Source organism: Vigna unguiculata, chromosome 2, assembly GCF_037176805.1.
Source record: "Vigna unguiculata cultivar grain cowpea cultivar isolate G323 ecotype 2 chromosome 2, ASM3717680v1, whole genome shotgun sequence".
NCBI classification, from domain to species: domain Eukaryota; kingdom Viridiplantae; phylum Streptophyta; class Magnoliopsida; order Fabales; family Fabaceae; genus Vigna; species Vigna unguiculata.
The window spans coordinates 11347554-11370758 of record NC_140793.1 but is presented as its reverse complement, the minus strand read 5'-3'; the positions used below and the strand labels follow the sequence as shown (position 1 = coordinate 11370758).

General features: G+C 39.7%; 1 protein-coding gene across 1 annotated transcript; it reads left to right on the top strand.

Annotated features, from left to right (window-relative positions):
• Positions 1-6977: 6977 nt before the first annotated feature.
• Positions 6978-11601, top strand: LOC146888332 (uncharacterized). The gene is made up of 3 exons (XM_085670055.1): positions 6978-10320; positions 10417-10582; positions 11480-11601. The coding sequence occupies exons 1-3, from the start codon at positions 7636-7638 to the stop codon at positions 11599-11601; spliced, it is 2973 nt and encodes a 990-aa protein (XP_085526181.1). The 5' UTR covers positions 6978-7635.
• The last annotated feature ends 11604 nt before the right edge of the window (positions 11602-23205 follow it).

The window sequence follows — 23205 nt, the reverse complement described above, 5'->3', positions numbered from 1 at the left end:
CCAATCCTAAGACACTAGTTTTAACGTAAGTTTATTATGATCTTGTGAAGGACTTTTATTTTTTCACAAGTTGAAACTAATTGTCTTCTTCCAAGATCAAATTCAATTTGATATTTGTTACTTTCCAATGGTTGCAATCCGTCGATAACATTTCTTGGCAACAGTACCCCACCTTGATATGATACAATAAATAATTGCATGCATTGTGTTTGACGAATTTGCTTCTTATCGATGGACCAAACGCATAATAAAGCACTATGAACCAGCTTCCTTTTTAAACATGGAAGTTGGTGTGTTTCATTCACATGTTGATCCTTTTGTTCCTGCATAATGACTTCACAAACTGTAGAAGAAATAACATTGACGAATAAACTTTCTCTAGTTCCATCTCTTTTTCTTTATTTTCCCTTCCTTCTGTAGTTTATATTACTTCTTTTTCTATTCTTTATTTTCTTTTTCTCCTTCAGCCTACGTTGATCCTTACTAACTTGTCTTGGTGTCACAAATTTCTACTTCTTTTGATGTCCCTCTTGCCTCAAATAAAGGGAAAGTTCATCAAGATGGAGTGTTTTAAAACGAAGCCATGCCCATCCCAAAATAAAAATGACAAGAGTCCATGGGAGCAATATCACATAATACTACTTTCACACATTGCCATGTACTGAATTTGATCCATGCTTGATCCAGATGAAAGGTTGCTGATAACTGGAGTTTCTCCACCAATATTTGGCTCACAACATTGTTTTCGCTTCTGTAATCGAATGCAACTAAACATGGATGGCCTTCGGTTAAACACTTTGTACAATAAACTTCCTTTCCTATTCCAAATCTCGATAGCCAGGCTCTGAATAACAAATGATGTGAATCCACAAGGTTCGATTCGTTTGACTGATCTATCATTGTCGGAATGCTAACAAGCAAGAAATTTGAGAAATTAGTTAAAACGAGAAAATGGAAACATAAAAGAAGATGGAACAGAAATTGATAGACATCACACTTCCAAGAATGGAAGATAAGCCTAAGAGTTGAAACACTCAAAGTGCTAAAGGACCTTTGATCAAACTCAAGGATTCTTGAATCACTCAAGAACTTAGGAGAATCACTCTCACTAAGATAAATGAGATAAAACTCGTTTATTTTTTGAATAAAACTCAGCTTGCCTTCATTGATGAAAATGGTTCAACATGTATAGGAGCTTTGACCATCAAAATTACAAAAGACACATAAATTTCAATATCATCCCGCTTAAACCTATTAATTAATGATCCACTCAAGCTAATGACGATCCGCTACGTAATGGTTGATTGTAACTGAATTTAAGGCTACCAAAAGTCATCCACAAACTTTGAGCAAAGGTCCGCTTGATCTTCCAAAGGTTGGTTCTTAAGTGGGCATATGGACCCCTATTTCAACTTGAAGATAAAGCAAAACTAAAGCCCGTTAATTGGTTAAGGACAAACACAATTTGGTCAGCCAATTTTACAAAGCATTGGGCCCTTATTTAAATAAAAGAAACTGCATCAACACGGCGCATTAGTCATCCTCCATTTGACCCATATGCAATTCACATCATTCCCTCCTTCTTCGAGAAGATTTGTCCCGAATCATAAGACACTAGTTTTAACGTAAGTTTATTATGATCTTGTGAAGGACTTTTATTTTTTCACAAGTTGAAACTAATTCTCTTCTTTCAGGATCAAATTCAACTTGATATTTGTTACTTTCCAATGGTTGTAATCCGTCGATAACATTTCTTGGCAACAGTTCCCCACCTTGATATGTAACAATAAATCATTCCATGCATTGTGTTTGACGAACTTGCTTCTTATCGATTGACCAAATGCATAATAAAGCACTATGAACAAGCTTCCTGTTTAAACATGGAAGTTGGTGTGTTTCATTCACATGCTTATCCTTTTGTTCCTGTAAAATGACATCACAAACTGTAGAAGAAAAATCATTGACGAATAAACTTTCTCTAGTTCCATTTCTTTTTCTTTATTTTCCCTTCCTTCTTAAGTTATGTTACTTCTTTTTCTATTTTTTCTTTTCTTTTCTCCTTCAGCCTACGTTGATCCTTACTGACTTGTCTTGGTGTCATAAATTTCTACTTCTTTTGATGTCCTTCATGCCTCAAATAAAGGGAACATTCATCAAGATGGAGTGTGTTAAAACGAAGCCATGCCTATTCCAAAAGAAGATGACAAGAGTCCATGGGAGCAATATCACATAATACTTCTTTCACACATTGCCATGTACTGAATTTCATCCATGCTTGATTCAGATGAAAGGTTGCTGGTAACTGGAGTTTCTCCACCAATCTTTGGCTCACAACATTGTATTCGCTTCTGTAATCGAATGCAACTAAACATGGATGGCCTTTGGTTAAACACTTTGTATAATAAACTCACTTTCCTATTTCAAATCTAGATAGCCAGGCTCTGAATACCAAATGATGTGAATCCACAGGGTTCAATTCGTTTGACTGATCTACCATTTTTGGAATGCTACCAAGCAAAAATTGAGAAGTTATTTAAAACGAGAAAATGGAAACATAAAAGAAGATGGAACGGAAATTGATAGACATCACACTTCCAAGAATGGAAGATAAGCCTAAGAGTTGAAACACACAAAGGGATAAAGGACCTTTGATTAAACTCAAGGATTCTTGAATCACTTAAGAACTTAGGAGAATCACTCTCACTAAGATAGAAGAGATAAAACTAGTTTATTTTCTGAATAAAACTCAGCTTGCCTTCATTGATGAAAATGGTTCAACTTGTATAGGGGCTTTAACCATCAAAATTACAAAAGACATATAAATTTGAATATCATCCCGCTTAAAGCTATTAATTAATGATCCACTCAAGCTAATGACGATCTGCTACTTAGTGGTTGATTGTAACTGAATTTAAGGCTACCAAAAGTCATCCACAAACTTTGAGCAAAAGTCCGCTTGATCTTCCAAAGGTTGGTTCTTAAGTGGGCATATGGACCCCTATTTCAACTTGAAGATAAAGCAAAACTAAAGCCCGTTAATTGGGTAAGCACAAACACAATTTGGTCAACCAATTTTACAAAGCATTGGGCCCTTATTTAAATAAAAGAAACTGCATCAACACGGCGCATTAGTCATCCTCCATTTGACTCATATTCAATTCACATCACATCCTCCTACTTTGAGAAGATTTGTCCCGAATCTTAAGACACTAGTTTTAACGTAAGTTTATTATGATCTTGTGAAGGACTTTTATTTTTTCACAAGTTGAAACTAATTCTCTTCTTCTAGGATCAAATTCAACTTGATATTTGTTACTTTCCAATTGTTGCAATCCGTCGATAACATTTCTTGGCAACAGTACCCCACCTTGATATGTAACATTAAATAATTCCATGCATTATGTTTGACGTATTTGCTTCTTATCGACGGACCAAACGCATAATAAAGCACTATGAACAAGCTTTCTTTTTAAACATGGAAGTTGATGTGTTTCATTCACATGCTGATCCTTTTGTTCCCGCAAAATGACATCACAAACTGTAGAAGAAAAAACATTGACGAATAAACTTTCTCTAGTTCCATTTCTTTTTCTTTATTTTCCTTTCCTTCTGAAGTTATATTACTTCTTTTTCTATTTTTTCTTTTCTTTTCTCCTTCAGCCTACGTTGATCCTTACTGACTTGTCTTGGTGTCATAAATTTCTACTTCTTTTGATGTCCTTCATGCCTCATATAAAGGGAACATTCATCAAGATGGAGTGTGTTAAAACGAAGCCATGCCCATCCCAAAAGAAGATGACAAGAGTCCATGGGAGCAATATCACATAATACTTCTTTCACACATTGCAATGTACTGAATTTCATCCATGCTTGATCCAGATGAAAGGTTGTTGGTAACTGGAGTTTCTCCACAAATATTTGGCTCACAACATTGTTTTCGCTTCCGTAATTGATGAGTCATTATTTTCTTCTATTCCACTAGCCTTTGTGCACCCATTAGACAATTGATTAGTGCTTAAAATTTCATCATTAGAGTGTTTTTCATCTGTTAGGCTTTATTGGGCCACTGTTCCGAATTTGGACTAATTTCACATTATTTGGCCTAATTTTTGTTTTTAATTATTTTTAGGTATTTGGGTGAAGCAAATTTTGGAGCTTAGACGTTAATATTTAGTTGAAGAGAATTTCCACATCATTGCCACATCATTTCCATGTCATTTTCACGTCAGCAAAGTCAATGGGTCAACATTTGAGGCCCAGAGTGGCATTTTTGTAAATCTGAGTGGCAGAGTGGCAGTTTTGTAATTATGAGTGGCAAGGCTGATATGACCACGAATTAGGTCTGCATGAGGGGGGGCCAGCCGCCCATCATCTTCAACCTCCCTTCAAAACCTCCATTTTCGTTCTCCAAGCTTCCATGGACGTCCCCCTTGCGGTTTTTCACGTTTTTCGCTCATTTTTACCGTTTTTATGCATATTTGACAGCACCCATTGAGGGTTTTACGTTTGGAATTCGTTTTCTTGCTTGGGCAGTTCGTTTTGTGGGTTTTATTGACTTGGAACAATACCCATTCATGGGGTTTTCGCATTTATATATGATAACACCGTTTTACATTCCATTTAAGCTTTGAAATCTCTATTTTTGCTCTTAAATTGCGTTTTCAGATTTGATAAGTTAGGGTTCTTGGTTCTGATTTTTGTGATTTCAGTTTTGAAGTGTTTAATTACTCATTTCCATGTCTAGCTAAATTCATGTATTGACTCCTTGATGAAAAAATGCAATGAAGCTTTGAGGTTGAGCTTGTTTTGTGAAATCTGCGATGTTTTTGTTCTGAATTCGTGGAATGCATGTGGTGAATCTGTCAATGCTTAATTTACAAAGTAATTGCATGTGTTTTGTTTAAGTATGCTCATGCTTAATGTATGTAGCTTGGCTGTCACGAATTTAAGGATGTGTGCATTGCTTAATTGCATAATGAAGCTAGATTGTAATTTTCGCTTACTGAACTATTATCTAGTGGATTGAGACAAGGAAGGGTTGGTGTTAATTCGGTGGCCTATGATAAGTGAAATTGCGTTTGAATCAGGGATGTCAATACGGTTTTAGTCACTGTAGCATTTAAATTAATCTATTGATTAACATTCCGAATCTGTCTGCCAACCCCCCCTGTGTTTTATTGTTGTGTTCATCTGGAAAATTCGCTTTGAATGAAAATATTGGTCGTTGGGAGACGACTTGGTTCACTTTCATGTACTGCATTTAATATGTTTTAATTTGGTGGGGTACGACCTCTATCAGTAATCGAATGCAACTAACATGGATGGCCTTCGGTTAAACACTTTGTATAATAAACTTCCTTTCCAATTCCAAATCTAGATAGCCAGGCTTTGAATACCAAATGATGTGAATCCACAGAGTTCGATTCGTTTGACTGATCTATCATTGTTGGAATGCTAACAAGCAAGAAATTTGAGAAATTAGTTAAAATGAGAAAATGGAAACATAAATTAGTCAAATTTGGCGCCGTTGCCGGGGACCAATCGTTTCGTTCAAAGTAAAATTTCCAATGTGTTTGTGTTTTGTGTTTTGGTGTGTGTGTAGTTCAAGTGTGGTTGAGTTGGTATATGTTCATTGTGATGTTAATGTTGTGTTAAGTTCAATGCCTGTTTCCATTCCTGTGTGTTTCTGTGTAGTGTAGTGAATAGTGTCGCGGCGCGCATGAATAGTGTCATTTGTAGTAGTGAATAGTGTTTGAATAGTGTCCGAATCTGGCATTTAACTTCTGGATTTTTGTTTTGGTAGCTACGGAGCTTGTTTTGACTTGAAATTTTTTTCCCCCACTTCTAAGACGTTGAACTTGATAGAAAAAATAGCTAGAGCAGTTGGTATGGTCTGAGTTAAGAGATTCAAAAAAATTTTGGACAGATTTTTAGTGAAACTTCAGAGGACCATAACTTTTGCTCTGGTTATCAGAATCACTATTGATTTCCTACCTTATCGTAGCCCGTTTCGCTGGTTTGCAAACTCAGATTCTCCAGAAAATGCCATTTTCTACATTTCAGCAATGTTTTTTGTAATTTTTCTTCATTTTTTCTACTTTTGAAAAATTGTTAAAAATACTTGTGCTTTGAGTTTTGATCTGATTTTTTTTGTGCTTCTGTTTGACCACTCAAAGGAATATCCTACCAATTTTCAAGTCATTTGGAGGTCGTTTGAGTATACTTGTAGTTATACCCTTTGTTATGCCAATATCACCACAATTAATGCTTTTTGGTGCATGACTAGGGGAAACCCAATTGAATTACAACCATTTGACCCTGAGATTGATAGGACATTCCATAGAGGAAGTCGGCATCCTAGGAATCCATCTTTGCATGCTGAATATTCATTGACATTTCCTGATTCTTCTGATTCTCATCACATTCCTGACACTCCTCATTCTTTGCATTCTGAGCATACTGTATATTCTGAGCATTTTCATACTGATAACATGGCTCAACCTCCTCCACCTCATGAGAGAACCATGAGTGAGCTCACTGCACTAGAGTTCACTTATGATAGTTTATGCATACAATACCCTAAGGAGGAGGTTCCATATGTGCTGAAAACTGGTTTGATACACTTGTTGCCAAAGTTTCATGGTCTTGCAGGTGAGGACCCGTGCAAACACTTGAAGCAGTTTCATGTCGTCTGTTCCACCATGAAGCCTGCAGATGTACAAGAGGACCATGTATACTTGAAGGCTTTCCCTCATTCTTTGGAGGGTAATGCGAAAGACAAGCTGCGATGACCTGAAGAGATTGTTCCTTGCCAAGTTCTTTCCTGCTTCAAGGACAATAGCCATACAGAAGGATATTTCTGGCATCAAGCAGCAATCTGGGCAGACCCTTTATGAGTACTGGGAGAGGTTCAAGAATCTCTGTTCAAGCTGTCCACACCATCAGATTTCTGAACATCTCCTCCTGTAGTATTTTTATGAAGGCTTGCACCACATGGATCGAAATATGATTGATGCCGCAAGTGGTGGTGCCCTTGGTAACATAACCCCAGCTGCAGCCAGACAACTGATAGAAAACATGGCTTCAAATTCTCAACAATTTGGCACAAGGAGTGATGCCATAGTTGTTAGAGGTGTTCATGATGTAGGAGCAGCCGAGTACACAAAGAAGTTGGAAAGTAAGATTGATGCTCTTACCACACTGGTCAATCAACTTGCTTCTAATTAGAGAGCTCCAGCTGCAAGAGTTTGTGGCCTTTGTACATCTGTTGATCACTTTATAGACTCTTGCCCAGCGTTGCAACAACAGGCTGCTTCTCCTTCTTCTTCTACACCAGTCGACACACCTCAGGCCTATGCAGCAAATATTTTCAACAACAATAGGCCCCAACAACAACAACAAAACCACCATGATTTGTCAACCAACAGATATAATCCAGGATGGAGGAATCACCCTAATTTGAGATGGGGCAACCAGGGTAACCAGCAGCCCCAACAATTTCAAAATGTGCAACCACCTCCGCAACAAAGAGTTGCACCTGCACCACAAGCTGCTCCTGTTCCACCTGTACCCACACCAGCTCCTGCTGCAACACCTGCACCTTCTTCTTCTACTTCATTGGAGGAGTTAGTCAGGATGATGACCCTTCAAAATATGCAATTCCAGCAAGAGACTAGGGCCTCAATCCAAAGTTTGACAAATCAAATGGGGCAGATGGCCACTCAGCTAAACCAGGCACAGGCTCAGAATTTTGACAAGCTTCCATCACAGACGGTGGAAAATCCTAGGAATGTGAGTGCCATTACTTTGAGATCTGGGAAGAACATTGAAGTTCCTACTTCCGAGCCTACACCTCCAAAGGAAGCCGACCCTGCCACACTTCAGAGAAAGCGTGATGCTCATGCAGCTGGTCCTTCCACATCTGGTGCGACTTCTACACCTTCCACCTCTACTGCTGCACCTTCCATACCTCTTCCTTTCCCTCCAAGAGCCATTCCAAGCAAAAAGATGGAAGAGGTTGACAGGGAGATCTTGGAAACTTTTAGGAAGGTGGAGGTGAACATACCTCTGTTGGATGCCATTAAACAGATTCCCAGATATGCAAAGTTCTTGAAGGAGCTATGCACGCACAAGAGGAGGCTAAAGGGAAACGAAAAGATCAGCATGGGCAGAAACGTGTCAGCATTGATAGGTAAATCTGTTCCTCAGATTCCTGAGAAGTGCAAGGACCCAGGTACATTTTGTGTACCTTGCATCATAGGTAACAATAAATTTGAAAATGCAATGCTTGATCTTGGTGCTTCAATAAATGTAATGCCTCTGTCTATTTTTAAATCTCTTTCTCTTGGACCCCTGCAACCTACGGGTGTGGTGATTCAGTTGGCAAATAGAAGTGTTGCCCACCCCGCAGGTTTGGTTGATGATGTTTTGGTTCGTGTCGATGAATTGATTTTCCCATCTGATTTTTACATTCTTGACATGGAAGAGGGATTTTCACATGGTTCTGCACCAATCATTTTAGGCAGACCATTTTTGAAAACTGCACGAACCAAAATTGATGTCCATGCAGGTACTTTGTCCATGGAGTTTGATGATATTGTTGTGCGATTCAACATTCTGGATGCCATGAAACATCCTTCTGAGGATCATTCTATTTTTCACGTGGATATTATTGATGATGCTGTTGATGGATTGATTTCTGATTTCCACTCTTTGCATACATTAAAACATTCATCCGTGTCTGAGTTATCTGAATTTGCATGCATTGATGTTCTTGATTCTTATTTTGATTCTGATGATGCTGAATATGATGTGGATAATGTTGAATGTACAGAGTTCGACTCTCTGGATGTTGTACCTATTCACTTTGATGTTATACAATCAGGTTGCACTAACCATGTTGCAGGAAGTACATATGCATCTGATTGTTATGCTCAGGTACAGGCTGTGGAACCCATTTCTCCCTCCCCTCTGGTTCCTGATATTCAGCCAGCATCCAATACTCTAGAGTTGAAACCACTGCCAGACAACCTCAAGTATGTCTACTTAGAGGAGGAGGACAAACTGCCTGTCATCATTTCCATCTCCCTCACTGCTGAACAAGAGCAGAGGTTGTTGCAAGTTCTTAAGAAGCATAAGAAGGCAATTGGATGGACATTGGCTGACATCCCTGGTATTAGCCCATCAACATGCATGCACAGGATATTGTTGGAAGATGGAGCAAAGCCAGTGAGACAGCCACAGAGGCGACTCAACCCTGTCATCTCGGATGTTGTAAAGAAGGAGGTGACCAAGCTTCTACAAGCTGGGATCATCTACCCCATTTCTGACAGTCAGTGGGTTAGCCCCATCCATGTTGTTCCAAAGAAGACTGGCCTCACTGTAGTCAAGAATGAAAAAGAGGAGTTGATTCCAACAAGAGTGCAAAACAGTTGGAGGGTTTGCATTGACTACAGAAGGCTAAATCAAGAAACCAGAAAAGACCACTTCCCCCTGCCTTTTATTGATCAGATGCTTAAGCACTTGGCAGGTAAGTCCCACTATTGCTTTCTTGATGGGTTTTCTGGTTATTTTCAAATTCACATTGCACCTGAGGACCAAGAAAAAACCACATTCACCTGCCCCTTTGGCACTTTTGCCTATAGGAGGATGCCGTTTGGCCTATGCAATGCCCCTGGCACATTGCAGCGGTGCATGCTAAGCATTTTTAGTGATTTTCTTGAAAAATGCATAGAGGTGTTTATGGACGACTTTACTGTATATGGGTCCTCATTTGATGCATGTTTGGATAGTTTGGACAGAGTTTTAAACAGGTGCATCCAATCTAACCTTGTTCTCAATTTTGAGAAATGTCATTTCATGGTAGAACAAGGCATAGTATTGGGGCACATAATTTCAAAAAAGGGCATTGAAGTTGACCCTGCCAAGATCTCAATTATTTCACAATTGCCTTACCCCTCTTCTGTGCGAGAGGTTCGTTCTTTTCTTGGCCATGCAGGGTTTTACAGGCGCTTCATTCAAGACTTCATTAAGAAGGCCCTACCACTATCCAACCTATTGCAAAAGGATGTTGACTTCATCTTTGATGAAGGATGCAAAGAGGCTTTTGATTGCCTCAAGAAGGCCCTGACCACAACTCCAATCATTCAGGCGCCCGACTTGACAGCCCCATTTGAGCTTATGTGTGATGCATCCAACTATGCATTAGGGGCTGTTCTAGCTCAAAGGATTGATAAGCAGCCGAGGGTAATCTACTACGCCTCCAGGACATTAGATGTTGCCCAATCAAATTACACCATAACAGAAAAAGAGCTCCTTGCGGTAGTTTTCGCACTTGAAAAGTTTCGATCTTATCTGCTTGGTTCTCCTGTTGTTGTGTTTACTGACCATGCAGCTCTTAAGTACCTGTTGAAGAAGGCAGAATCAAAACCTCGACTGATAAGATGGATGCTCTGGCTCCAAGAATTTGATTTGGAGATCCGTGATAGGAGCGGAGCACAAAACCTGGTTGCAGACCACCTAAGCAAGATTGAGAGGTCTACTGATGATGCTACACCGATCCGGGATGACTTTCCCGATGAAAGTTTGTTGACACTCTCTACTTCTTCCTCACCTTGGTTTGTTAACATTGTTAATTATCTTGCTGCTTCTGTTTTTCCTCCCCTAGCATCGAGAGCTCAATGTGATAAACTCAAGAGCGATGCTAGGTATTACATTTGGGATGACCTCTATCTGTGGAAAATGTGCAATGATCAGGTTACCAGGAGATGCATTCTGGACCATGAGATTGACTCGGTCCACAAATTTTGTCATTCATCTGCACCTGGTGGTCACCTTGGCACACAAAGGACAGCTCGTAAGGTGCTAGATTGCGGATTTTATTGGCCCACCATCTTTAAAGATGCGTGGAGGATTTGTAGCACATGTGAGGAATGCCAACGAGCAGGAGGAGCCATTTCTTGGAGACAACAGATGCTTCAACAACCCATGCTATTTTGTGAGGTGTTTGACGTCTGGGGTATAGATTTCATGGGCCCTTTCCCTGTCTCTTTTGGTTTCACTTACATCTTGCTTGCTGTTGATTATGTTTCAAAATGGGTGGAAGCCAAAGCCACTAGAACTAATGATGCTCGAGTTGTTGTGGATTTTGTTAGGTCTCACATATTTTGTAGGTTTGGAGTTCCTCGAGCTATTGTTAGTGACCAAGGCACCCATTTTTGCAACAGATCCTTGGGGGTTTTGCTTCAAAAGTATGGGGTTGTGCACAAACTTTCTACACCATATCACCCCCAAACTAATGGGCAAGCTGAGATCTCAAACAGAGAAATCAAGAGGATCTTGGAGAAGATTGTGCAGCCCAACAGGAAGGATTGGAGCAATAGACTTGAGGACGCTCTATGGGCTCACAGGACTGCTTACAAGGCACCTATAGGGATGTCTCCTTATCGGGTTGTCTTTGGTAAGCCATGCCACCTTCCAGTGGAGATAGAGCATCGAGCCTACTGGGCTGTCAAGTCATGCAATTTCTCTCTTGATCAAGCTGGGGAGGAAAGGAAGCTGCAGTTGAACGAGTTGGATGAGATCCGTTTGGAGGCATATTAGAACTCTATGTTCTACAAGGAGAAGACCAAGAGATTCCATGATAGCTCCATTGCTAGAAAGGAGTTTGTTGTTGGTCAGCAAGTTTTACTGTATAACTCCAGACTTGGACTCATGGGGGGTAAGTTGAGATCAAAGTGGATTGGTCCTTTTGTTGTCACTAATGTTTATCCTTACGGTGCAGTTGAAATCAAAAGCCAGTCCACAGATAAGAGCTTCAAAGTGAATGGGCATCGTCTTAAGCCATTCCTCAGCAATCCTGCCTTGGTGGATACTGTTGTGGAGGAAACTTCCCTACTTGACCCCACTACTGTTTCACCATGATTCAGGGAGTTTTCTTTCCCCTTCTTCTTTACTTTTATTGCACTTGTCCAGGTTTGTCTGTCTGTTGTTGTTTCCGTTTGTTTGATTCCTTTTTGTTAATTTGTGTTAGTTAGTGTTATGTTTTTGCTTTCTGTTTGGAACACTCACTTCACTTTTGGAGGATGAGTTGTTGGTTATTCTGTGAACTGATATCCTTACTTTGTCTTTGCATGTCAAGTTGCTTTTGGAATTGTTTTATCCTGTGTGAGAATTTGAGCCACTCTCTGTTCTTTGTTGTATGATACCGCCTCTTGAATGCTTGCACAGTGGTCTTGGCTTGACTCTTTCTGATACTTTCCTGATACACATGCATGTTTGGACATGATTTAGGCAATTTTTTTTGTGAGCCTATAGCCAGATGAGCCTACCTTGAACTATTTCTGTTGATACCCCTTTTTGAGCCTGCATACCCTTTCATTGTTCTACAGCTCATTACAAGCCCTTAGCCTGAAAAACCATGATTATTCCTACCTTAGGAAATTTTGGAGCTTTGGAATTGTTTTGGGAATGTGATGGCTTCTTCTTGTCTCCATTGAAGCTTGCATGAAGAATGGAGGCTCCATGGATGGTGTTGGATGCGGAAGCATGAAGGAAAGAAGCTTAAGGTGTTTGGTTTGGTGTAGGTGAAAGGATTCTTAAGAGAGGTGAAGCCAACTCCTAAGGAAGAAGACTAGAGTAAACTAGAGAAGAGTTTACTCTAAGGTGAGCTCAAAAGAGATTTGTGCACAAATTTGGGCAGCAATTCATTACTCAATTTCAAGCTGAAAAATACATCTCCTAAGCCTTCTATTTATAGGCTAAAATGAGACCAAGGGGTCTCCAAAAAGTGCAGGGAAAAAGGAGTCTAGAAAGTTGAATTTTGGAGCCAAAAAGGAGCATGTGGGAGGTGTGACTTGCCACCTAAGCAAGTCACACTTGTCTTGCCATGGGAAGCTAACTCTCATCCTTGGAGAGCAAGTTTGAGAAGCTTCTAGGGTTTTCTAGAGTAGACACACTACTCTTGGCCCATTTGGCCCAATTCCCCTTTTTGGTCCAAAATTACTTCTAAAGCCCAATTTCCTCTAAGGCCCAATACATGGCCCAAAGAAAATCCTATTCTACTGGGCCCAAAATACAAAGCCCAAAAATAAAATCCTAATCTAGTATTTACAAGAAAAATGTCCTAGGCTAGGTCTTCACATCTTCCTTGGCCCATGTGAAGTTCATCTTGGGCCTTGCATGCGCATTTAAGGCCCATTCCTCTTGTATTCTCCTAGCCATGGCTCTTGTTGTAGGTCCCTTGGCTCGAGGTTTCTCATCATCCCCTCCCTCTTGAGAAGGATTTGTCCTCAAATCTGTAGTCTCTGCCTCATCATCTGTACCACCTACAAAAGGTATTAAGTCAGCAACATTAAAGGTGGCATGCACATCATAGCCTTCAGGCAACTCTAGCCTATATGCATTATCATTTACTCTTTTCAGCACTTTAAAGGGACCATCACCTCGATGACTAAGTTTAGACTTCCTTTGCTTAGGAAATCTATCTTTTCTAAGGTGTAGCCACACCCAATCCCCTTCTTCAAAAATCATTTCCCTCTTCCCTTTATTGTTGTACTTAGCATACCTCTCTGTTTGTTGTTGGATTTGGCTTTTAATCTTTTCATGCATTTTTTTAACAAAATCAGATTTTGCCACCCCTTCTTTATGAATAAAATCAAAAGATGTAGGAAGTGGTAGCAAGTCCATGGGAGTGAGAGGATTAAAGCCATAAACAGCTTCAAATGGAGAGATTTTAGTAGTCCTATGAACTACTCTATTGTAGGCAAACTCAATATGGGGAAGGCATTCATCCCAAGATTTGTGGTTCCCTTTCAAAATTGCCCTTAACATAGTAGACAGAGACCTATTAACAACTTCAGTTTGCCCATCAGTTTGTGGGTGACATGAAGTAGAGAAATTAAGCTTAGTTCCTAACCTTGACCAAAGTGTTTTCCAAAAGTGGCTAAGGAACTTGGTGTCTCTATCAGAAACTATGGTGCGGGGTATACCATGAAGCTTAACCACATCTCTAAAGAAAAGCCTAGCAATGTTGCTAGCATCATCCACTTTGTGGCAGGGTATAAAGTGTGTCATTTTGCTAAAACGATCTACCACCACAAAAATGGAATCAAAACCCCTTTGTGTTCTTGGGAGTCCTAAGACAAAATCCATACTTATATCTTCCCAAGGGGCTGAAGCAACAGGCAAGGGGGTGTATAATCCATGAGGCATTATTTTAGACTTAGATTGTAAGCATGAAATACATCTATTACAATGCCTTTGGACATCCTTCCTCATATGGGGCCAAAAGAATTTCTCTTTTAAAAGACCTAGGGTTTTTTCTACCCCAAAATGACCCATTAATCCCCCTTCATGTGTTTCTTGAACAAGGAGTTTTCTTTGTGAACATTGGGGAATACAAATTTTTCCTTCTTTAAACAAATACCCCTCATTCACATAAAAACCTCCTTGAGGTCTTTCCATACATTCAGCATAAGTAGAGGAAAACTCAGAATCTTGATTATACATTTCTGGAATGTGATCAAATCCAAGAATTTGGGCTCCCAATTTTAAAAACAAGGTGTGCCTTCTAGACAAGGCATCAGCCACCACATTACTTTTGCCCTTCTTGTACTTTATCACACAAGGAAATTGTTCCAAGAATTCCATCCACTTAGCATGTCTTTTATTCAGCTTATGTTGGCCCTTCAAATATTTTAGCGACTCATGGTCACTATGAATGACAAACTCTTTGGACACAAGGTAGTGTTCCCAAGTTTGAAGGGCCCTAACTAAGGCATACAATTCCTTATCATAGGTGGGATAGTTGAGGGAGGCACCATGAAGTTTTTCACTGAAATAAGCAATTGGGTGCCCTCCTTGCAACAACACAACACCTATTCCTACACCGGATGCATCACACTCTAGCTCAAAGGTTTTTGAAAAGTTTGGTAAAGCTAGAATGGGTGCATTGGTGAGATTTTCCTTGAGTTGTTGAAAAGCAGACTCTTGTTTTTCACCCCAATTAAAAGATACATCTTTCTTGACAAGTTCATTGAGGGGTGAAGCCAAAGTAGAGAAGTTAGGAACAAACCTCCTATAAAAGCTTGCCAAACCATGGAAGCTCCTAACCTCTCCAACATTTTTAGGAGTAGGCCATTCTTGGATGGCCTTTATTTTTGTAGGGTCAACATGGACCCCATTTTTGTTCACAACAAAACCTAAGAAAACTACACTATCTACACAGAAAGTACATTTCTCTTTATTAGCAAACAAACTATTTACCCTAAGGATGGTAAGGACAGACCTCAGATGGTCTATGTGCTCATGCAAGCTCTTGCTATAAATCAAGATATCATCAAAATAGACAACCACAAACTTTCCTATGCACTCTCTAAGGACATGGTTCATTAGCCTCATGAATGTGCTAGCTGAATTAGTAAGCCCAAACGGCATCACCAACCACTCATATAGTCCAAATTTGGTCTTAAAATCGGTTTTCCACTCATCACCTTCTTTGATTCTTATTTGGTGATAACCACTCTTTAGATCAATTTTAGAAAACATGAGGGACCCATGCAACTCATCAAGCATGTCATCAAGCCTAGGGATTGGATGCCTATATTTAATGGTGATGTTATTTATGGCTCTACAATCACAGCACATTCTCCATTTTCCATCCTTTTTAGGTACTAACAAAACAGGCACAACACAAGGGCTAAGGCTCTTTTGAACCCAACCCTTCTCCAACAACTCTTGGACTTGAGACTCTATCTCCTTTGTTTCTTGAGGATTTGTCCTATAGGCTGGTCTATTTGGTAGACTAGCCCCAGGCACTAAATCTATTTGATGTTCAATTCCTCTAAAGGGAGTGATATCGCTGTTGTTAGGCGATCAAATTACCACTACTTTCTCTAGTATCTTTTTAATCTCTCTGTTAGAGATCTCTGCTTGTCCATTGGTTTGGGGGTGATATGGTGTAGCAATGCGATGTGTCACCCCATACTTCTTCAACATGTTCTCAAGTAGCCTATTACAGAAATGAGTCCCCTGGTCATTGATGATGGCTCGTGGTATCCCAAATCTGCAGAAAATGCTAGACCTGACAAAACTCATAACAACTCGAGAATCATTAGTCCTTGTAGCTATGGCTTCCACCTATTTGGAGACATAGTCTACAGCAAGCAAAATATAAGAAAACCCAAAAGAAGGAGGAAAAGGATCCATAAAATCAATACCCCAAATATCAAATACCTCACAATATAGCATGGGTTGTTGAGGCATTTCATCCCTTCTTGTAATGGATCTGGCTGCCCTTTGGCACTGCTCACAATTTTCATATATCCTTTGTGCATCTTTAAAAATGGTAGGCCAATATAATCCACAATCCAACACCTTCCTACCTGTTCGTTGTGTGCCATAATGTCCACCAAAAGGAGACGAATGACAGAACTCAAGCACATGAGGTATCTCGATATCTGGAACACACCTCCTTATGACTTGGTCACTACCAATGCGCCATAAGATTGGGTCTTCCCATAAATAGTACTTTGTCTCACTTTTTAGCTTGATTCTTTCATATTTGGAGAAGGAAGGAGGAATAGCAGAAACAACCAAATAATTAACAATGTTAGCAAACCAAGGTTCAGGAAACATACCTTTCACAGCAGTCAATGCTAGGAGGACTTCATCAGGAAAGTCATCCTTAATAGGAATGTTATCTTCTCAATTTTCAATCCTGCTAAGATGATCGGCTACCAAGTTATGTGCTCCACTTCTGTCTAGAATCTCAATGTCAAACTCTTGGAGCAGTAGCATCCATCTGATCAACCTTGGTTTCGAATCTGCTTTCTTCAGAAGGAATTTTAATGCTGCATGATCAGTATAAACAATTACCTTGGAACCAAGTATATACGGTCTGAATTTGTCCAAGGCAAACACAACAGCCAATAATTCCTTCTCAGTCGTGATGTAGTTGGCCTGCGCTGTATCCAATGTTCTGGAAGCATAATATATCACATGTGATAGCTTCCCATCTTTTTGTGCAAGCACCGCTCCTACTGCAAAGTTTGATGCATCACACATCAACTCAAATGGTAATGTCCAGTTAGGTGGCTGGATGATAGGAGTGGTGGTAAACGCCTTTTTCAATGTATCAAACGCATCTTTGCACCTCTCTCCAAAGTCAAATACTACATCCTTTTGCAACAAGTTGGAGAGAGGGTTGGCTATCTTGCTGAAGTCCTTGATAAACCTCCGGTAAAATCCTGCATGTCCAAGAAAAGATCGAACCTCTTTCACAGAAGAGGGGTAAGGCAATTGTGAAATAATATCTATTTTAGCAGGATCTACAGATATACCATTCTTGGAAACAACGTGACCTAAAACTATACCTTGTTCCACCATAAAATGACATTTTTCAAAATTTAGAACAAGGTTAGTTTCTTCACATCTCTCCAAGACTCTAGCAAGATTAGACAAGCAATGATCAAAAGATGAACCATATACACTAAAATCATCCATAAAAACCTCAATACAATGCTCCAACAAATCTGTAAAAATACTCATCATACATCGCTGAAATGTTCCAGGAGCATTGCAAAGGCCAAATGGCATTTTCCTATAAGCATATGTACCGAATGGACAAGTAAAGGTAGTTTTATGTTGATCCTCTGGGGCAATACAAATCTGAAAATACCCAGAGAATCCATCAAGTAAACAGTAATGAGACTTACCTGCCAATCGATCTAACATCTGGTCCATGAATGGTAAAGGAAAGTGGTCCTTCCTGGTGGCCTGGTTTAGTCTTCTATAATCAATACAGACCCTCCAACTATTCTGAATACAAGTAGGAATCAACTCGTTCTTCTCATTCTTGACCATGGTGATCCCAAATTTCTTGGGGACCACATGTACAGGACTCACCCAAGTGATGTCAGAAATAGGATATATAATACCTGCTTGTAGCAACTTGGTGACTTCTTTCTTCACAACCTCCATCAGCTGAGGATTCAGTCTCCTCTGAGGTTGCCTCACTGGCTTAGCATCCTCCTCTAAGAGTATTCTGTGCATGCAGAAAGAAGGACTAATACCAGGAATATCTGCCAAAGTCCAGCCTATTGCTCGCTTGTGATCTTTGATAACCTGCAATAGCTTTTGTTCCTGCTCGTCAGTAAGCAAGGCAGATATAATAACTGGGAGTTTCCCATCCCTCTCAAGATAAACATATTTCAAATGAGATGGTAAAGGTTTCAACTCCTAAGTGGGTGGCTGTTCCACAGATGGCAACATTTTACTGCCTAAGGTAATTTCAGCCACCTCAGCATCACACTTGGACGCCACAGAGGTATCAAATAGTGACACCGCGTCCTCAACATCACCTGTTATGCAATTTTCTCTTTCGTCTAAAATTGAGCCCGAAATATTCGAAAAAGAAAAATCCAAAGAAGAAGAAAAACCAGATAAAACGTCCAAAAGTCCAAAAGCATAATTATTCTTTACATTACTCAGTAAATCAATACAAAACAAGGAATGGTCTTCAATTGGGTGCTTCATGGCTTCTAGCACGTTGAACTGCACCTTCTCATCTCCTATCTCCATAGTCAAGGATCCTGCATGCACGTCTATCTTGGTACGTGCTGTCATCATGAATGGTCTTCCCAAGATGATTGTGGTCGAACTCATTCCTTCATCATCCTTCATGTCTAAGATATAGAAATCTGCAGGAAAAATTAACTTGTCCACACGGACAAGCACATCTTCTAGCACACCTGCAGGGTTAACTGTGCTACGGTTGGCCAACTGAATGACCACACCAGTAGACTTAAGAGGTCCAAGATGAAGTGAAGTAAAAACAGATAAAGGCATTACATTAATAGAAGCTCCTAAATCTAACATAGCATTGTCAAACTTAGTACTACCTATAATGCAGGGAACAGAAAACATACCTGGATCCTTACACTTTTGCGGCATTCTGACTGCAGGCTTCTTAATTAAGCTAGAGACGTTTCTTCCCATGTTCACTACCTCTTTGTCCATAATACGCCTTTTATGTGTACATAATTCTTTGAGAAACTTGGCGTATTTAGGAATTTGTCTCACAGCATCCAACAAAGGAATGTTTATCTCCACTTTCTTGAAAGTATTCAGGATTTCTTTGTCTAACTCCTCCATCTTTTTAGTTTTTGGTTTCAAACGGTTTGGATAGGGAGGAGGAGGAGAATAAGGAGAAGGATTTTCAGAGGAAGTATTAGGGGATACCAACCTGGAGTTATCACTAGGTGCAGGTATTTCAGATGTTGCTTATGTTGCTTCATCTGATCTTCCTCTTTCATCATTAGGTACAACTTCATTGTCCTTATCTTCATCTTCTTGGGCATCCCCAAGGCCTTGTATATGCTTACCCGATCTTAAAGTAATAGCACTTACATTTCTCGGGTTGATTACAATTTGTGCAGGCAAATTGCTTGAGCCTTGCTGAGACTTCATCTGATTTAACTCATTTGCCATTTGTCCAATCTGGTTCTGCAAGTTTTGATTGGTTGCTTCCATCGTCTGTTTCAACTCATTGATTTGTCCCTTCATCATGTCAGCCATCATTTTCATCATTGCCTCCATGTTTGAATCACCAGAGGTTGCCGCTGGTTGTGGTTGTTGCCTCTGTTGAGGTGGAACATAGACTTGTTGGTGTTGAGGCTGTTGATTTCCCCATTTCTGGCTGGGATATTCCTTCCAATCTGGGTTGTACTTGTTGGAGGACAAATCATGGTTGTATTGCTGCCAAGGTGGTCTATTATTGCCATAGATGTTTGCAGCATATGCCTGAGGTTGTTCATTATCTAACGTCCCTGTCTCTTTTAACATAGAACAAGCCTCTGTAGGATGATTAGTAGAAGCACAAATTCCACATAAAGTAGAAGGGATAGGCTTTTTCTGTAAGTCTGTCAAGGTCCTTACCATGGCTGCTAAGTCATCCAACTTCCCTTCTAATTTCTTGTGATCTGCAAGATATGAAGCTTCTACTCCATGGGTTCCCTTCAATAGAGTTATAGAATTACTCCTTGTGGAAAATTGTTGATGGTTCGACGCCATAGTTTCAATCAATTGTCTTGCATTTGTTGGCGTTTTGTCCACCAATGACCCTCCACTTGCAGCATCTATCATTTGTCTATCCATGATACTCAATCCCTCATAAAAGTACTGAATGAGGAGATGCTCCTTTATTTGGTGATGAGGACAGGAAGCACACAACTTTTTGAATCTTTCCCAATACTCGTGAAGACTTTCTCTTTCTTGTTGCCTTATCCCATAAATATCTTTGCGAATAGCAGCAACTCTAGATGCTGGAAAAAACTTTTCCAGAAATAATCTTTTCAGAGTCTCCCAGGTATTGATGGATCCTGGCGGAAGGTAGTATAACCAATTCTTAGCGGCATCTTGCAATGAGAATGGAAATGCCTTAAGCTTGATATGTTCCTCTGTCACTGTTGTAGGTCTCATGGATGAACAAACAACATGAAATTCCTTCAAATGATGGTACGGGTCTTCTCCTGCTAATCCATGGAATTTGGGTAAAAGATGGATTAACCCAGACTTAAGCTCACATTCTCCATATGGATATTGGATGCACATGTTTTGTGTAATTGCTGCATCCGGTGAAGCCAACTCTCTTATTGTTCTTTCTTCCATTTTATCTTCTTGAAATTCTGGTTCAGGTGATGGATCAGAAGATATGTTAATCACCGGAGGTGATTCTAGTGGTACACTTTCAGTGGTAGGTTCAGATGATGATGGTGCTCCTTCAGTAGAACACCTGAGATCAAGTCTCCTACGTGATTTACGCAAGTTCCTTTCAAGTTCTGAATCAAGTTGATAAAATTGACCCGGATTGGCCCGAGTCATGCACTATGCAGTCCACCTGAAAGTGTTTCCCTGTGTGTTTTTTTCCTATTCTTGTTTTGGAGAAAGATTTCAAGAAAGAAATGAATTAAGATGTCGTTGGGTCTACTCCCAGGAAAGAGAGGTGCGTCACAGTGGACAACTTAAATACCAAGTCTTTCCTAGACAGAGTTTTCCAAACTAGTCTCAAAAATTTCTTAAAAGAAATTCTTAATCAAAACAAAAATAGAACTTTACTTGGAATATATTGAAAGAAAACTAGAGACTACAAAATAACAAACTATATTAAACGTATATGCGTAAAATAAATAAAAAAATAAAAATAAAAAATAAAATAAAATAAAATAAAATAAATAAAAACAGAATCAAAATAAAAGAAACACTAACCGTACTCCCCGGCAACGGCGCCAAATTTGATATCGCTGTCGTTAGGCGATCAAATTATCACTACTTTAGCAACTTCAGTATTGCCAGTTAGTAGTGAACAAAATAGTTAGGGTTAAGATAACCCTGAGTCGTCTCACAACGAATACGGAATTGATCTCAAATATTTGATTCTCAAAAATGCAATTTAAAACTAGCAACTATAAAAATAGGGAGGTTTTGATATGCAAAGAAAATGACACGGAAGATTGTAAACACAGTAATAGTAAATAGGTCAATTCCACTGCTTTTTCTAAATAAGATTCTTCATTGGTTATCTAGAGATTATTGTTAAATTAATTATTATTGTTGATTTACAAATAAATCAATGTAAAGACTCAATTCATTTGTTGGCATCCTCACTTTTAATCAAAGTATAGTCTCAATTAAAAGTGAGAATTGTTTAGATTGTCCATAGTAAATTTAATCAAAGTACAGTCTCAATTAATTTTACTATGCCTAATCATGTCTATTCCTTTGTTTCTTTACCAAATAGAAAACTTAATTAATCAAAGTAAAGTCTTGACTAATTTTAGTTAAAGTAATTACCTCTAATCAAATTAAAGTCTCAATTATTGGCAAAAACTTATTTAATCAAATGAAAGTTTCTAAACAAAATCAAAGTAAAGTCTCAATTTTATTTAAAAACCTTTTAACTCATATGATTAGCATGCATGTAGATTTAAAATCATTATTTTCTATTCGATTAAGAAGCAAAGGACATAGATAAACAAAAACCACAACAATAATCAAAATAACAAAACATATAAATTCATCTAACCTCAGAATCCATTTAAGAAATTACAGTGGAATCAACCCTTAAAGCTTAGCCCTCCATGGCTTTGATGGAATACATGATAATATGATGAAAAGAAAATAAAAGAAAGAATGAGAGATGTGGTGGAGACGGTATCTGCCAAAACCAGAGAGTTCTAAGTGTCTAAGCTGTCAGCTGTAAATTGTCAGTCGTCCCGCTTCTACTCCCTTAAGTCTCTTTATATAGGCTTCCACTGGACTTTGGGCTTTATCTGTCAGTTGCTAAAATCTTTTATTTTTATTTAATTAATTAGCAACTTAATTCCTGTCCAATTTCCAATTCTGCCCTCTCATTTAACCATATTTGCAAAATTGACCAGAATTTGACCAGAGTTTGACCAATTTGACCAGAGTTGACCATTCAGTGTCCATTGAGAGGATGACACGTGGCAGCTCCTTCTCTCTCCCAAATTAGGGTTTTCGCTTGCTCCTTTGGCTGCAGAGAAGTGCAAGGTTCGTCTCCGGTGATGGTGTTTTTTTGCGGTCGTGATTCAATGGCTTGAGGCTGCTGTGATGGAGTTACAGATCTGGTGCGAATCTTGCTCGCATTTGCGAAGCGATGCTGCTGCGTGTGGACGGAGATGGCGTTGCGAACAGGTGCAGGGGCGAGAAGTTGCGCTGCTGGAAACGGTGATGCGGCGGCGGCTGTGTGGACGTTTCCGCTGGGTTTGCTAAACTCGTGGTGGTCGTGGCTGAACGCTCGCGGGAAGAAGGAAATGGCGTCGCGATGCTGTTGCGGTGGTGCTGTTCCGATCTGTTCCTCGCTGCTAGTGGTGGCGTGCGAAGCTCGATGGAGATGGTGGTGGCGTGGTGGATGCTCGCGTTCGCTGCTGCCAAGGAGAAGATGGTGCGTGAAGGCTGCTGTTGGACACGAGAAGAAGATGGTGGTAGCCGGCGAGGTTGGCGGCTGCCGTGGAGGGTGGAAGGAGAGGAGAAAATTAGGGTTAGGGTTTTGGGAGATGAAGATGATGACGTGGCAGAATCTGATTGGTTAATTTGGTGAGGTGGGGATTATGACACGTGGCGGCTTATGGTTGGCTAATCTTAAAAGAGGTGGAGATTGCCACATGGCATAATCTGGTTGAGTGG

Bases quoted from the DNA above. Each gene is read 5' to 3' on its own strand.
- LOC146888332 (XM_085670055.1), top strand. From the start codon at position 7,636: ATGATGACCCTTCAAAATATGCAATTCCAGCAAGAGACTAGGGCCTCA. The intron at 10,321-10,416 runs GTAGTTTTCGCA...CTGTTGAAGAAG, and splicing joins CAGAAAAAGAGCTCCTTGCG to GCAGAATCAAAACCTCGACT. The intron at 10,583-11,479 runs GTTTGTTGACAC...GCCACCTTCCAG, and splicing joins GGATGACTTTCCCGATGAAA to TGGAGATAGAGCATCGAGCC.